This window comes from Ovis aries, chromosome 12 (assembly GCF_016772045.2).
Source record: "Ovis aries strain OAR_USU_Benz2616 breed Rambouillet chromosome 12, ARS-UI_Ramb_v3.0, whole genome shotgun sequence".
Lineage (NCBI taxonomy): Eukaryota > Metazoa > Chordata > Mammalia > Artiodactyla > Bovidae > Ovis > Ovis aries.
This window is the reverse complement of record NC_056065.1, coordinates 1,972,602-1,989,880: the sequence shown is the minus strand read 5'-3', so window position 1 is coordinate 1,989,880 and position 17,279 is coordinate 1,972,602. Positions and strand designations below refer to the sequence as shown.

Below are 17,279 nucleotides of genomic sequence, written 5' to 3'. Positions count from 1 at the left end.
CCATTTTTTAAACCAAGTTGTGTGTGTGTATATAGAAACTATTTTCTCCTAGTCAGTAGCTTGCATTTTCATTTTCTTAATGTTATTTGAAGAGCAAAATGTTTAATGTTGCTGAAGTCCAGTTTACCGATTTTTCTTCTATGGTGTGTGCTTTTCTTATTGCCCTACCTCATAAATCTTTCTCTAATGCAAAGTCGTAATTATTTTTGCCTATTTCTTTTTCTGGACATTTTATGGTTTTAATTTTGACATTTGTAGTTAACATTCTGTTTGTTTGTTCGTTTTCAAATGGACTTAATTCACTTATTATTTGGCTGCTCCGGGTCTGCATGTGGCACAGGCTCTTCACTGTGGCGCTTCTCTCGCTGCGGCACAGGGGGTAGTTGCCCTGCGGCATGTGGGATCTCAGTTCCATGACTAGGAATTGAACCTAGGCCCCCTGCACTGGGAGCTCAGAGTCTCAGGAACCGGACCACTTCGGGAAGTCCCTGAGTTAATTTTTGTATATGATATGAAGTAAGGTTTTGAGATTGATGCTTTTACACACAGATAATAAATTGTTGAAAAGTAACCTTGGCATCTTTGTTAAAAATCAATTGGTTATATTAGGATTTCCCTTGCAGTCCATTGGTTAAGATGCCATGCTCCCAATGCAGGGGGCAAGGGTTCCATCCCTGGTCAGGGAACTAAGATCCCCACATGCTGTATGTATGGGTAAAATGAAATCAACTGATTATATACTATTTCGGTTTCTGTTTCAGTGATTTGTATCTCTGTCCTTACATAAATGCTACAGTGTCTTGAGTACTGTTAACTTTATAGTAAGTCTTGAAATCGCTTTGTTCTTTTTCAACATAGTTTGGCTCTTGTAGGTCCTTTGCATTTCTCTTTGAATCTTAGAAGCAGCTTATTAATTCTTACCAAAAAAAAAAAAAAAAAAACTTAACTAAGGTATTAAATGGGATTACATTGACTTTATAGATTGACACCTTAGCAATATTGTCTTCTGATCCAAAAACAGAGTATATTTCTCCATTTATTTGGGCTTTAAAATTTTTCTATCACCAACGTTTCATAGTTTTTCATATACATATATTTATTTTGATATATTGATCTCGTATCCCGTGACCCTAGAACTTTTACATAGATGATCTTACCTTGGAGAAAGAAATGGCAACCGACTCCAGGATTCTTGCCTGGAGAATCCCAGGGACGGAGGAGCCTGGTGGGCTGCTGTCTACGGGGTCGCACAGAGTCGGACACGACTGAAGCGACTCAGCAGCAGCAGATCATATCTTTGAATAGTAACAGTATATGCCTTTTATTTCTTTTTTCTTATCTTATGGTACTGGTTACACAGTTAGTACATTTTTGAACGGAAGTTGTGACAGCAAGCAAGCATCATTGCCTGGTCATTAGGATGGGTGATGTCTTCTCTGTCGTTCCCGGTGCTGGCGATTTATCTCTCTCCTCTTCCCTTTCTTTTTAGTCTGTTGACAGTTTTACCAGTTTTATCAATCTTTAAAAAGAAACAGCATTTGGTTTCGTTGATTTCTTTCCCCCTGTTGTTTTTGTTGTACTTTGCTCTGTTTTGTGTTCTAGCCCACTGATTTCTGATTTGTAATCTATTTCCTTCTTTCACATTCTTTGGGTTTGATTGTCTTTCAAATTTCTTAAGGTGGAACTTAAAGCACTGATTCAGAACCTTTCTTTTGTTCTAATGTAACTACCCAGTGCTATACGTTTCCCCATAAGCACTGCTCCAGCTGCTTCTCAAATGTGCTCACATGTTGTAATTTCATTTTCATACAGTTCCAGATATTTCCTAATCCCTCACAACAAAGATTTATCCAGTCCCAAATGTCATGTTCGGAGGTGGAGAAACCCACTTTCTTTATTACTTTATACCCAAAGCTCTAGCAGTTTTTCAAGAATAAATACTTCTTGTATTGGGGGATGCACCTTTGGTTCATTCCCAGAGCCCTGAGATATTTCTTTTTAACGGTTTGTCCAGTTTTAGGTTTGCTTTTGGTGGAGTGGATTGACAGTCTTGTCACATTGCCATAGCTGTAAGTTTGACCATACTTTTATTTTTAATGCCATCTGTCCTTGTATTAGGCTTCCCTGGTGCCTCAGACGGTAAAGCGTCTGCCTGCAATGCGGGAGACCCGAGTTCGATCCCTGGGGAGGGAAGATCCTCTGGAGAAGGAAATGGCACCCCACTCCAGTACTCTTGCCTGGAGAATCCCATGGACGGAGGAGCCTGGTGGGCTACAGTCCTTGTATTTGGGCTTCCCTGGTGGCTCAGCTGGTAAAGAACCCACGTGCGCTGCAGGAGACCTGGGTTTGAGCCATGGCTTGGGAAGATCTCCTGGAGAAGGAACGGCTTCTCAGCATTCCAGTGTTCTGGGCTGGAGAATTCCATGGACTGTATAGTCCTCATATTTCAAGTAGGTTTCCTGTAGACAACATACAGCAGTTTTTTGTTGTTTAGTTGCCCAGTCGTGTCCATCTCTTTGTGACCTCCATGGACTGCAGCCCACCAGGCTCCACTGCCCACAGGATTTCCTAGGCAAGAATATGGGAGCGGGTTGCCATTTCCTTCTCCAGGGGTTCTTCCCAACCCAGGGATTGAAACCACTTCTCCTGTATGTTGGGTGGATTTTTTTACTGCTGAGCCACTGGAGAAGGCTGTTATAGTTGCTTTCTTTAAAATGAATAAATAAATTTTGGGGTATTTGTTGCTGCATGGAGGCTTTCTCTAGCTACGGCGAGTGGGGGGCTCCTCTTCATTGTGGAGCTCAGGCTTCTCGTTGCAGTGGCTTCTCTTGCCGTGGAGCGCAGGCTCTGGGGTGTGGACTTCATCGTCGCAGCACACAGGTTCAGTAGTTGTGGGGCATGGGCTTAGTTGTTCCACGGAATGTGGGATCTTCCTACACCAGGGATTGAACACATCCCCCATTGTGCCCTGCATTGACAGGTGGATTCCCATCTGCTACACCACCGGGGACGTCCGTACAGTAGTATTTTTAAAACCCAATATGATGATGTCTGCTTTTTAATTGGGAGTATTTAGACCACTTATATTTAATGTAATTATCAATAGAGTTGAATTTAAATTTACTATCTTGCTCTTTGTTTTCTTTATGTCCCATCTGATTTCATCTTTTTCTCTCTTTTCTTACCTTCTTTTGGATTGAGTATTTTTTTGTGTGTGATTTTATCTACACTATTGACCTATCAGCTATACCTGTTTATCTGATTTCATTTTTGTGGCTCTTGTAATGTTTAAATATACAGGTTAACTCATCACAGTAGATCTTTAAATAATAAAGATTTCATGTGTGTACACACAGAGACTTCATTGACTACACTAAAGCCTTTGTGTGGGTCACAAGAAGCTGGAAAATTCTTAAAAGAGGTAGGCATACCAAACTGCCATACCTGCCTCCTGAGAAATCTGTATGCAGGTCAAGAAGCAACAGTTAGAACTGGACATGAAACAGCGGACTGGTTCCAAACTGGGAAAGGAGTATGACAAAGCTGTATACTGTCCTCCTGCTTATTTAACTTATATGCAGAGTGCATTATGTGAAATGCTGGGCTGGATGAAGCCCAAGCTGGAATCAAGACTGCTGGGAGAAATATCAATAACCTCACATATGCAGATGACACCATCCTTACGGCAGAAAGCGAGGAGGAACTAAAGAGCTCTTGATGAAAGTGAAAGAGGAGAGTGAAAAAGTTGGCTTAAAGCTCAACATTCAGAAAACTAAGATCATGGCATCCGGTCCCATCACTTCATGGCAAATAGATGGGGAAACAGTGGAAACAGTAATAGACTTTGTTTTCTTGGTCTCTAAAACCACTGCAGATGGTGACTGCAGCCACAAAATTAAAAGCTTTTCTCCTTGGAAGAAAAGCTATGACAAACCTAGACAGTGTATTTAAAAGCGGAGACATTACTTTGCCAACAAAGGTCCGTCTAGTCAAGGCTATGGTTTTCCAGTGGTCATGTATGGATGTGAGAGCTGGACTATAAAGAAGCCTGAGTGTCGAAGAATTGATGCTTTTGAACTGTGGTGTTTTAGAAGATTCTTGAGAGTCCCTTGGATTGCAAGGAGATCCATCCAGTCCATCCTAAAGGAAATCAGTCCTGAATATTCATTGGAAAGACTGATACTGAAGCTCCAATACTTTGGCCACCAGATGTGACGAGCTGACTCCTTGGAAAAGACCCTGATGCTGGGAAAGACTGAAGGCAGGAGGAGAAGGGGACGACAGAGGATGACATGATTGGATGGCATCACCGACTCGATGGACATGAGTTTGAGCAAGCTCTGGGAGTTGGTGAAGGACAGGGAAGCCTGGCGTGCTGCAGTTCATGGGGTCGCAAAGAGTGGACACGACGGGGCGACTGGACAGCCGCAGCCGCGAGGCCCTCACCGCTGTGTGTGGGCTTGCTCTAGTTGCAGCGCTCAGCTCCTCACTGTGGGTGCTTCGCTTGTTGCGGAGCGCGGGCTCCAGGGAGCACTCAGGCTTCAGCAGTTGTGGCTTGCAGCCTCAGTAGTTCCAGCTCACGGGCTCCAGAGTGCGGGCTAACCCTTTATTTTTGAATGATATTTTCACTAGCCAAAGAATTCTAGGTTAATTTTTTTTTTCTTTCGGTACTTTAACGATGTCACTCCATTGCCTCGTCCAGCTCCTAAACTCTTTGAGTCCCTGGTTTTGTGCTAGGTCCCTTGGGGTTAAAATGTTACACACAGCACTTGTCTCCTCAAGTTAACAGTTTCAGTTTACCTTTTCCCAGTAACAATTCTGACCTTGCTTTTGGGAACGTAGCCTGCTATTGCTACTAAGATCATAACCATGTGTAATGTACCGTTATTTCTTTTCACCTGAGGGGTTATATACTGGCTCATCACCTCCCTTTGACTCTGATCCTAACGTTACTTCCTCTTGATTCTATTTTTCTCTGTCCTCCTTCCAGAGCACACAGTCTTCGCTTCCTGTTCCATCTAAGTGGCAGGTTAAAGGATCAGACCTCTCTGGTTTCCTTCCTAGGGCTCTTTCTAGTGCTGTAATGGAAACCTAGGCATTGATCCAGGCAGACCTGGGCTTGAATTCCAGTTTCCCATTTCCACCAGCTGTGTGCCCTTGAATATTAAGGGGTCATGCCTAAAATTTGAATAATAGTAATACCTCTCAGAGAAGTTGGGAGGACTAAATTAGATAATGTATGAACAGTTCTTAGTACCATATTTGACATATAATAATACCAACTAATGTATATTATGTGATATGTGTATATATCTCCTGATTTATGGATGAGGGACCTGACGCATAGTAACCTACCCAAGGTTACACAGCTAGGGTATGGCAGAGAACTGGGAGTTAAGCCCTGATTGGTTCCAGAGTCCATACTTTTAACTATGATGCTTCACTCATTCTCTCAGTAAATATTAATAGAAATGGGGTTGGCGTTTGTTGGAGGAAGAGGGGAGTTAAAGGATAGGGAGGCAAAGGACACTTCAAGTAGAAAAAAATGGGTTTAGAGAAAAGGTAGACATGGAAGAATATAGAGAGCATGTTGGAGAAATTTCTAATAAGCTGGTCAAACTGGGTTAGGTTCTATGGGATGGAGGATAGGTTTGTTATGCAGGGTCTGAATGCTAGAGTACTTTGAAAGCCATGCTAAGCAGTGTGGTCTGTTTGCTTCTACAAAAAGTGTCAAGCCAGCCAGGCAGTGACATGGTCAGACTGGTTCCTTAGGAATGACTCTTGGGTCATTTGGTGGCTGGACTGAACTGAGAAGAAGCCAGAAGAGAGATCAAGTGGAATGTTCTTGTACAAGTATAGGTAGGAAGCAATGAGCTCAACCAGAGAGATGGCTAGACTGGAAACGGAGAGTTGGGGAGTCACGAAGGTATTATAGTTGACAGGACTCAGTGACTGATCAGATGAAGGAGGAGAAATTATAATGGACCAGCTTTACTGTGTTTGGCGACAAAGAGGAAGGTGATGTTTAATAAGCATCTCAAACTTAATACATCTTCAAATTAGTTTTCCCTGAGTCCTCGTTATCTCAGAATACGGTCCAATTAACAATCACTCCATTTCTTGGCCCCTCAAGCCTAGGAGCAGTATGACCAACTGTCCTGATTTGCTTGGGACCCTGGGTTGGGAAAGATCTCTTGGGGAAGGGAATGGCTACGCACTCCAGCATTCTTGCCTGGAGAATTCCGTGGACAGAGGAGCCTGGCGGGCTCCAGTCCCTGGGGTCATAAAGAGTCAGACATGACTGAGCGACTGACACTGTCACTTCTGTCCTGGTTTTAGCTCTGATAACTCCATGCCCCAGGAAACGCCTCCGCCTCAGGCCAGCAGAGATTGTTGGTCATCCTAACCCAAAAGTCACCTAGGTTTCCATTTCTCACAATCAACTGGATCTCCCTCCCTCCAGATACCCCCCCCCCTTCCACCTACACTGCCGCCTGGCCCATGCCTCCACTGTGTCCTGCCTACAAGGAGCAGGCAGTCGGATCTGTGCGTCTGAAGCCCAGGGGAGAGGTCAGACTCGAGCAGAAACTCGGGAACCAGCAGCATGCGGAAGAGATTTGAAACAAGGGAGGAAGGACTTGCCTATGCTCCAGGGGTTGAGAATCTGCCTGGAAATGCAGGGCACACGGGTGTGATACCTAGTTGGGAGGCTGGGGAGCTAACATCACACATGCTGCAGGCAGCTAAGCCTGCACACCGCAACGAAAGACCCCACATGTGGCAATTAAGACAAGTTGCAGCGCCAGTAAATAACTAAACATTAAAACAAAAAAAAAGTCGAGGAGATTGCCTAGAGAGAGTGGGTAGACAGTATGCAGAGTACAGAAGCAGGCCAGGGTGGAGTTTGGTGGAGCTGGAATAGTCCAACATTTTGAGGTTAAACAGAGAAGTTGTAACCCAAGTTTAAGAAGCAAGAGCCAGTGAAGTGGGAGATAAACCAGGGAAACGTGGTGTCATGAAGGCCTGGGGGAAAACAAAGCTCCAGGCAGGTTGTGGTGGCCAACTGTGTCAAATCCTGGACAAACAAGTAGGTTTAGAAGAGAGTTCCTGTTCCCAAAGAGTTTCAGTCCAGGGAACTAGGAAAGTGAGCTCTCACATACGAGGAGTACTGTAACAGTGGCAGACGTGGGACACGTGGCCAGTGCAGAGGGCTTCTTCCTGGGCTGTGATTTCAAGGGAAATTGAAGAAGAAAAGACAGAAGGATTCTTCAGGCCAAGAGGGCCACAGACACAAAGGATAATCAACTGTAGGGTTTCAGGATGGCTGGGGTGTAGAGGGTGAAACAGACACGGCACCCATTGCAGGCAGGAGAGAGGGCAGAACTGTCAGCAGGAGGGTCACCTAAGGCGAGACAGAAGATGGTCTGCTGGATTTGGCAACCTGGAAATAAATGCTCATTTTTGTCAGACAAATTCTAACCATTTTCAAGGAGCCAAGGGAACAGAAACCAGATTGTGAGTAACTGGAAATAAGGGATTAGACACGCCAAGGACATAGGGCATTCCTTTAAGAAACTTGAAGTGAATGGAAGGAGAAAGTGGTGATAAGGTAATTGGGATGGGGAGTAGGGGGTTGGCATGGGGCTTTTTTTTTTTTTTTAAGGCAGAATTCTTGAACTTCATTATAGGCTTTAGGGAAAGAACTGGAAGAGGGAGAAGCTTGAAAATATAGGGAAGAAGAGATCATTGATTTGAGTAAGATTTCTGAAGGGCTTCCCAGGGGGCACTAGTGGTGAAGAACCCGCCTGCTAATGCAGGAGGCATCAGGGACAAGGGTTCAGTTGCTGGTCAGGAAGAACCCCTGGAGGAGAAAATGGCAACCTGCTCCAGTACTCTTGCCTGGAGAATCCCATGGACAGAGGAGCCTGGCGAGGAACCGGTAAGAATGAGAACAGGAAAATGTAACTGTAGAGAGGAGGCAAGAGAGACAGATGGGTAGAAATATAGACAATGTTGTAACAATAGGCATAGGGAGACTGCAGAGAAGGTGTTCTAGGTTAGGGTGGGGTCTTCCTTACGGCCTTTATTTTCTCTTGGAATAATGACGGTCTGCTGCTGAGAGTGACTACAGACACAGGAGGAGGCCTGTGGGAGTCTGGAGAGTGTGAATGAGAGGGGCATCAATTTGTTTAATTCCTACAGTGGCTTGGTAAGATATTTTTCTAGGCATTGGAGCAGAAAAGGTGGGCAGATTAATTCCAAGTGGAGTTTTCAGCAGCGTAACAGCTGAGAGCACACGCGCTAGAATCTTGGTTAGTGAGGGGATAAAGTCACAGGCCGAGAGCTCGAGTAGAGCGGCGCAGGAAGCGAAGCGAGCGATAGAGTAGGAGGAAAGTCAGGAGGCTAAAGGTGCTGACCACGGGCTTGCAAAGTCGGACACGATTGGAGCGACTGAGCACAAAGGTACTGCAGGAGGCAAGGAACACGCGTAAAGGGAGGAAAGTAAAGAGGGCATTAAAAGAACTGAAACCGTGGTCGGAACGTGGGATATCAGAGGTTTGTCTTCCAGATAGGAGTAAATCCGAGTCGTGAGAAAGTCCAAGGAATGGCCTTGGGTGTGATTGACTGACTGCAGTGGAGGTGAATGTCCCTGGAACTGCAGAGATTAAGGTGTCGCGAGTTTAGGACACTGAGTAGTTTCTTCCCATCAGCACTGAAATTCCCCAAAGTGAAAGGGAGACAGGAATGGGGAGGATGATGGTGAGCCAGAAGCCAGCGTAGAAGCCTGACCAGCAGGTTGGCGAGCGACAGAGACGGGAGAAGGAACAGGTCGGTTGAAGGCTGGAATGGTTTCAGAGATACAGGCATAGTGGTGCCTTGTAAGTTTATTGAACTAAACTGAACCAAAGTGCTGTGATCGTTCCAGGAAACGCCAAAGTCAGCACGAGCTGCCATTCTCTAGAAAACCCCCAGATCAGACTTTAAAGTCAGTGCAGGAAGAGCATTGCCCAAGGTGTCGATTCAGGAAGAGACCCAGAGAGGAAATGGAAGCGGCTCCAGGTCCCGCCTGCCCGTGTCTGCCTGTGATGATAGCCTGCTTCGTTCTCTCAGGCCTGCCCCACCCGCCCTCCACGCCGCGGCTCTGGGGAGCTGCCAGCGCCCGGTGTTTGCCCAGGACACAGTCCTGGAGGAGAAGTCAGACAGCCATCTCGGGCTGGCCTCCTTCCCAGGAGAAGCCAGCAGAGGGACAGAGACGAGGCTTGAAGGAAGCACGTTTCGGGCGCTCCTCTCCGTGCTGAGCAAGGGCTCATTAGCGAAAACGATCATCTTCCAGGGCCCTTCTCAGACCAACCGCAAAATAACTTGAGCGGTCTCTCCACGCTCTCCCCACGAGTACAAGTCTCTTCCTGCTCAGACAGAACCCAGCCTAACCTCAGCCTTTCTGGAACACAGGCAACATTTGCACACTCCTCCTCCTCGTGAGTGACGTGAACACACTCAAGGCTCACTTTCAGGACGCGGTTCTCTCGTTTGCCTCCTACTTCATTAGCCACTTGGGATTGAGTCTTTTGTTCAGGTTCCTTCTCATTAACACGACCTCTAAAAAGTAGTGTGTCTTGGTTCTCAGCCCTTGATCTCTGCCTCCTCCCTACTCACATTTTCTTTGTGATCTCAACTTGCTTCATGGTGTTAATACCATCTAGCCACTGAAAAATACCAAATCTCCCTACTCCTGGCACAGACGCTAATCTCATACACGCTGTTATCTCCTTGGCATCTCTGCCTGGGTATCTCAGGCGTCTCCAGCATGGCATGCTCAGAGCTGAAGGGGTTCCCCCTCTCCCTGCCATGCCTGCTGTTTCTGCAGCTGACTCCCGTCTCCGTCAGCGGCAACTCTGTACTTTCTGATGCTCAGGCCAAGTCCCTCATAGTCAGGTAGCAGGAAACCTTGGAAGTGAGCCTTGAGAGCATTCTCATCACTCACAAAGAAAAGGAAAGGGCAAATCGTGCGTGCATTCTCTTTCTCTCACAGTCCAATTACAATCTATAAGCAATTTCTAGCAATTCTACCTTTAAAAGATGCTCAGAATCTGACGGTTTCTCACTGCTTCTATCCACCAACACAACGATCCGAACCATCATTGTATCTTGCTTGGATTATTGCAGTAGCCTCATAACTGGAACCTGTTTCTGCTCTACCTCAAATAGCCGCTAGAATGATCCTCTAAGAGAGTCATTAAATGATAATGATCCTGTCTCCTACACTCAAACCTCCAGTAGTTCCCCATCTCATTTAGAATAGCAGCTGGTCTTCTTCCCGTAATCTGGAATAATTTAGCTTCTCCCACTGGCCCCCACCCCACTGGTCCTCATCTCCTTTGCCTCGTTTATTCCACTTCAGCCATGCTGGCCTCATTATTTCACAAACATTCCAAGGATATTCCTGCCTTGGGGCCTTTGCACTTATTCTTTACTCTGCTTGGAACATGTTTCCCCAGAGGCACATGGTTTGCTCTCTCTTCCTTCAAGTCTTTGTTCAAATGTCCTTCTGTTTAATGAAACCTTTGCTGCCAACCCTATATGAAATCTATGGGATATAAGATAGCAGCATCCGCTACTCTTTACTCTTTCCATTTTTCTCCATAGACTCATTGTCCTCCAAGACTATGTATTTATTAAATCTAAATTCCATGTGAGCAAGGACTTTTCTGTTTTATTCACTCTTGGATCCTCTGTACCTAGAAGAATATTGGGGTCACAGAAGGTACTCAGCAAATATCTGTGGAACAAATGTAATTCAGTTCAACCGGCTGTAGAGAAATGTCAGGATTCCACAATCCTCTGGTTACCAGCATCAGTTCAACAATTTTTTTATAACAAAACGTGCCACTCTCAAGATTTCCCTGGTGGTCCAGAAGTTAAGGATCTGCTCCACAACGCCGGGGACAAGGGTATGATCCCTGGGTGGGGAACATGGACTCCACATGCCAGGAGCAGCGGGGCCCGCGGGCCTGCATGCCGCAGCTACAGGCCTGCACACTGCAGCCGCTGAGAGCCACACGATCCAAGAGCCAACACAGGCCAAGGAGCAGACAGAATAAGCACTAAAAACCCCACCTCTCTAAAGCCTTCATCAAATCACCACTGCTATCAAGCAACTGGTTTGGGCTCTTGCATGCTTACATAGTCGTATATCTATTAATAATCCCAGCAGAGAGGGCCTTGATTTCTTTTCCTTTGCTTCCTAGTTCCTGTAAAATAATTAACAGTGGCTAGTGACCTAGCCTGCTGCATAGCTATTAAACACCAGCACTCAACAAAAACTATTGTTGTGGTTATTCTTTAACAGAGCAGAGGAATCAGTTATAATTATCTTATAACTGTGAGTCTCTTGGCCAAGTATGTTTAAATGATAAAGCAAATGCCTTTAAATATAGCTTTCTACTGATCAGGTTCTCGGGAGACCTGAGCTGTGGTCCCAACTCTCCTGAGGAACTGCCACAACTCCGGGTACTTTTCCTGAGTTCTCTAGTACCCTTTAGAGGGAAATTATAGACTTTGACCAGATGGGCACAAATGACCTTTCCTTGATCGAAAATTATTAGATTATTAGATTATTGGAAGAGTTCACATTCTGAAGTCAGTAGAAGTGCAGGTGGTTATCTCATTGACTTTCTCAAAGAAACATTGGTTACAACAGAGCAACAGGGCCACAGGACACTGTGACCTTTGTCCTGGCTAGGGCTTTTTCAGTTGTCAGGGACAGGAACTGGCTGGAGCAAACAAGGGTGTTTCTGGGCACCTTCAAGTAGAAGCCCCAGTGATAGGGCCTCTTCTGGTAAGCTGGTCCTGGGGCTCAGGGATACGAGGACACAGTGTGTCTGCATCTTCTGGTCCACTTTCTCCTGGACTGGACTCGCTCTCAGCAAGCTTCCCCTCAGAAAGACCCCAGCAGCACCAAAGTGACACCTGCCCGCTTGGACTCCAAGAGAGAAAGGGCTTCTTCCCAGGAGATCTAGGATCTTCTTAAATCAGTCTCACTGGTCTGGTCTGAGTCATCTGTGCTTTCCTGAACCAATGGAGCTGGGGTGAGTGTGGGGGCAGCCCATCCAACCCACACGGACAGTCAGTGGCAAAAAAGCTAGACATCAAAAGGAAGCTCCAGGGGCTATTGACAGAAGAAAGGAGGCTGGATATGGGACAAGTAAAAATAACAGACATTTATTTCAGTCCTCGGTAACTTATTATTTTCTTATAGGTACTGTGTGAATTTACCAAGATGCTATAACAAATTACCTCAAACTGGCTGGCTTAAAACAAAAAAGCATTTATTTTCTCACAGTTCTGGATTCCGGAAGACTGAAATTGAAGCGTTAGGGCCACACTTCCTCTGCAGGCTCGGGGGGAGAGCTCCTGCGTCTCTCCCGGGTTCTGGTGACTGCCGCCATCCCTGGCTCTGTGCCGGCTTCCCGCCAGCCTCGGCCCCTGTGGCCACATTGCCTCCTGCTCCCTGTCTGTCTCACGTCTCCTCCTGCTTCTCTCCTATAAGGACATGTGTCATTGAATTTAGGGCCCACCCCGAATAATCCGGGATAATCTCCTCATCTCCAGATCCTTATCTTGATTACATCCAAGTAAGGTCACATTCATGGGCTCCAGGGATTTGACAGGAACAGTTTCTGGGGAGCTGTTTTTCAGCCTACCGCTGGAACCACGCCAGAAGCATGACAACATTCAAGTGACTGACTTAAGCTCTCAAAATATATGAGAGAATCAGAATCACTTCTAAATATCTCTGATATATTTTATCCACATGCTTTGTTGCTTTTAAAGAGATAAAATTTACTGTAAGGAACAAACAAACAACTAAATTTCTGACTTAACTGCAAAGCAGGTAAGGTTTTCATTCCAGCATATCTCCCCTGCCTTCTTCCGGGTAATTGTTGAACCAATACCTATTTTTATTTGAGTTTTCTACTCTTTCTGAATTGTCTTTAGTTTCTTTGCTAAAGAACGTTTCTTTGCTTAGCAGTATCAATCCTGATCATAATTAATAAACAAGAACTAGAATATAAAGAGTCATTGGAGAGAATACACCACAGTTAGACAGTGTTTTCAAACCTGATTTCTTATTCCAAACGAGTAAAAAACATTCAAAATCTCAACCACTTGCTCTTTTTTTTGGTCTAGGTAAATGTTCCAAGGAACCCCAGGCCAGATTAGAGATAAACAAGACAAAAATCTTTTGAAGAAATCCTCAGGAGCCCCTGCTCCTCCAAGAAGACAGTGGTGTAATACATGTTTTCAAAAACATGTCATACTGTTCCCTATTTCCACCCACCCTCAGCCCAAGAAGCCGCACTTACCGGTTGCTCAGGTTGGACAGGGAGCGCTCTGGTTGCTGGTATTTTCCCTGGAGGCATCTTGGCAGCAGTCCTGGTGGTTCAGATCCTCTGATGTCATAGGGGTGGGCAGGTGGCTCTGGTGGATGGGCCTTAACAGGTGTTTCACAAGGTTGGGGGTGGGGGACCGGTGAGGAGTCTGACCCCTTGCCGCTCCCAGACCCCTCAATTCAGGAGCTATGAAGGGGCATGCCTCTTCACCTGTGCTTCTCAGAGGCAGCTCTCCTTTACTGTCAAATGCCGCTTTCGTCACTAAGAACATGTAGGATCTGAAAAGGGAGAAAAGAGTTGGGTATTATGGGATTTTGTTCCTTTTTGCTTCTGGAGAATGGGCCTCAACTGGCACCAAGAATCAGCCTGTATGTTGGCAGAGTGAATTTCCAGTGTTGGAGGTAGAATCATGCAATGGAAAGAGTTCTGGCCTGGACATTGGGCAGAGCCTTGCTCAGTGACATGAACTTTCCCTTCACTTCTTTGCTCTTCTGCTTCCTAAATTTAAGTCAAGAGGCCAGGATGAGATGTTCTTTGAGGCATCTCGTGGCTTCAGTATCTACCAGATGTATACACATTACACCTAGGTTGAGCCTTTAGGATTCCTGAGAAGGCTCACTGGTTGTTCTTTTTTCCAGAAAGCTCTCCCCACATACACCCGGATGTTGCTGGTGGTTATATTTATCTGGCCCCTAAATAGGGTCCAAAAGTACAAGATTGTGGTTAGAGTTAAGAGCCATTTCTACTCAGGATAGTATCAGTCATTCATCAAATATAAATTGTGTGTCCCAGGTAGGTGCTGGGGCTGTAAAGATGAATCAAATGGAGCCCCTGCTCTGAGGGACACGCAGAGCCCCTGCTCTGAAGGAGACGGATAAGTAAACCAAGGTTGTGTTATAGTGTGGTAAGCTCCACTGTACATATGCTCCGTCATGCCCAACTCTTTGTGACCCGATGGACTGTAACCTGCCAGACTTGTCTATCCGTGGAATTCTCCAGGCAAGAATACTGGAGTGGGTCGCCATTTCCTTCTCCAGATAAGCTCCACTACAGGGTCATTAACAAAGTTACATGACACGTAGAGGATACACAGATAAATCTGCCTGGAGTGGAATCGAGAATGGCTTTCTGGAGTAGGTGACACACGGGTTGATACCAAAGGGATGAGTAGGAATCACCTGGGTAGGACAGGCATCATGTCCCTCAGAATGCTTACAGCAAACTTGCTCATTCAACAGATACTTGCCAACTGCGACACACTGCTTCCTCTAAAGACAGGCATCTAATTATTCCCTTGGGTCTGACACATGGATTAGGACAGTGTTTACCTAATGGGAGCCTCAGGGGCAGGTCCCGAGTAAGCTGGGAAAGCTGACAGGAGCCCAGCTTTGATGCAGACCACAGACAGCAGGACTGCCGGTTCAGTCGCTGTCACCGTCCAGCTCTCTGCAGCCCCTTGGACCGCAGAACTGCGGGTTCCAGCAATTCCATTTTGATACCTAGTACTGAATGCTTGCGATCTATGTTCCGCACCTGGAACACATTCCCTCCTTCCCTCCTTTCTTTCTTTCTTTTTCTTTCCTTCCCTTTTCTGCACTAATTAGGCATGTAACGCTGTTGCTTTCTGAGAGCATCTGAAGGTCTCGCTCTGATTCTTCCTTAGTCATGGCAGGCTTCTTAGAGGAAGTACTCAGAAAGACAGGTAAGTAAGGACTAGCTTGACTCATGAGGTTGACATTCTAGCCAGAAGGGGCCCCTCGCTACTCACAGCCGTGCCAGCCTTCCCTGCATCTGACCTTTGTTCCCCTGCTAACCTCCCGCCGAGCAGAACCAGGTCTGATCCCTTCCCCCTTTCGGGTCAGAGGCTGGACGTGTCCCTGCGGTCCAGGGCTCCCGTCTCTGTCCGCCAGGCGGGTGCCCCCCGCGCCGGGAGCCGGGACTCGGGGCCCGCGGGCCGCGGCGGACCTGGGCGGCCGGGAGCGGCCCTCGGGGCGGCGCGGGGCCCCGCCCTCCGCTGGCCGGGCGGCGGCCGCGTGCGGGCCGGGAGCCGGGCGGCAGCGCCCTCGCCCGCGCCTGGCGCCCCGCGCCCTCCGGGGAGCGTCCTCCGGCTCGCGCGCTCTCCCGCTCGGCCCCGCCGGCCGCCCGGCCGCGGCGAGCAGACGGGCCCGAGCCCTCGGGGAGCCCCTCCGCGCTAATTGCCCGTCATTAAGTTCAGGAGACGGCGGGAGCGGAGCGCCGGCTCCGGGGGCGGCGCGCGTCTGCGGCCGGGCGCGCTCGGCCCCGCCGGGGTTAAGTCTTCCGCTCCCTGCCGCCCGGCTGGCGGCCAGCTGCCTCCAGCGAGAGGCCGGAGCCCCGGGCCAGGGAGCCGGGCGCCCCGCCTGGACCCGCGCCCCCGTCGCCGCCTCGAGGAGCAGCAGGAGTGGGGGGCTCGCCGTAGCCCCCCCCGCCCGGCCCGACGCCCCGGTGCGCAGGGAGCCGGAGGGGCTGCGGGACTCCGAGATGGCCGATGAGATTGACTGGCTGGACTTGCCCGGCCGGTGGACCTACGGAGTTGACCGCGGTGGGAGAGTCTTCTTCATCAAGTATGTGAGCCCCCGTCATTTTCTCTCCCCCTCTCTCCTTTCCAAGTTGTCCAACTTGAAAGGCAGCAGGGCTGGGGACCCGCCGGAGAGGCCGGGTCGGGGGAGCGGTGGCTGGAGCAACCCGCATGACTAATAAGTTGATCGCTGTGCCTGTTTGAATGTGGCCCCCGCCTTTCCCCAGCGGGTCAAGGTCCAGCAGAGGCTCAGCACTCCCTGCCCTGGAGAGGCAGGCCAGGTGCTGGCGTTGCCCTCTCCCCTCGCTGCCGGCAGAACGGGGTCCCCGAGGAGAACGGCTGGACCTGGTGCCCAGCGCGCAGGTCTTCCCTTCCAGCACTGGTGGCTGACAGGGCCCACGGAGGGTCCTTTCTTCCTTGTGCCCACCCCAACCTTTCCTACAGGAAGACCTGGGCTAAGTGCCAACATCCCAGGAGACCCTCTCCTGCCGCCCCCGCAGTCCGCCCCCCCCCCCCCACCAGGGGCACTCAGGGCTGCCCAGATGGCAGCCCCTCCCCTCCAGCACCTTTACGGGGCTGTGGTCAAGGAGAAGAACGTGCCCACAATACACCTGGCATTCTTTAGAGAGGGAGGCTCTGCTGCTCTCCGTAATATATTAGCACTGTTATATTAATTTCATCAACCAAAATGGCTCTGGCTTAATCTCATTATAACAGAGTGACTCTGCGGACGCTGTTTTGGCCTGCTTCTCCTACAGGTATCTTTTGCCAGGATAGAAATCTCCTGATAATATAGCAAGCCTAGAAGCACAGCATTTGAACTGTTACCCACCCATGATGGGTTTTCCCTTTCTCAAGATAGCTGCTCACAGAACATTAGAGCTGAAAGGAAGCTTGGATGCAACCCCCTCCTGTTTCAGATGGGAGGTGAGCGAGCTCTGCAGAGATGGAGAGTACTTGGCTGAGATGAAACCACTTGTTAATCAGAGCTCCCACCAAGCCCAGAGCGCAGTGCCTTCCTTGTGTTCCAAAGTGCCTTTGCAGGAGTGCAGGCAGCCAGTGGTTTTCTTGTTGGTGTTACTGTTTCCATGTTTGCTATAGGCTTTTCTTCCGTAGTTATGACAATGATCAAAGTTGATGTTATAATTATACTATGTTAGACATCAACTCCACTGAGGTTCTTGATCCTGGGTCAGATTCTGAAATAACAGAACTTCTCCAGTATTAAAACAAGAGTCCCTTTGGTCAGTGGTTTGAGACTTTAGAATCCATAAGAATCACCCAAGGAAATTAGTTTAAAAGGCCAGTTCCCGAGCCCTGCCTCCAAGGATTCTGAGTCAGAGGATCTA

General features: G+C 47.9%; 1 protein-coding gene and 1 long non-coding RNA gene across 7 annotated transcripts in view; one reads left to right on the top strand and one right to left on the bottom strand.

The window, feature by feature from the left end:
• Nucleotides 1–12,197: 12,197 nt before the first annotated feature.
• Nucleotides 12,198–14,729, bottom strand: LOC105609394 (uncharacterized). Its single transcript, XR_003591029.3, has 3 exons — nucleotides 13,605–14,729; nucleotides 13,368–13,495; nucleotides 12,198–12,543 (listed from the first exon to the last, which is right to left on the bottom strand). It is a non-coding gene; the product is annotated as an uncharacterized LOC105609394 (long non-coding RNA).
• A 702-nt stretch (nucleotides 14,730–15,431) lies between these two features.
• PLEKHA6 (pleckstrin homology domain containing A6) overlaps nucleotides 15,432–17,279 on the top strand; it is a 143,073-nt gene continuing 141,225 nt past the window's right edge. For all 6 annotated transcript variants that reach the window (XM_060396004.1, XM_060396000.1, XM_060396003.1 and 3 more), the window contains exon 1: nucleotides 15,432–15,976. In XM_060396004.1, coding sequence (XP_060251987.1) covers nucleotides 15,901–15,976 — 76 coding nt within the window. In that variant the 5' untranslated portion in view covers nucleotides 15,432–15,900. The remainder of the gene's footprint in view (nucleotides 15,977–17,279) is intronic.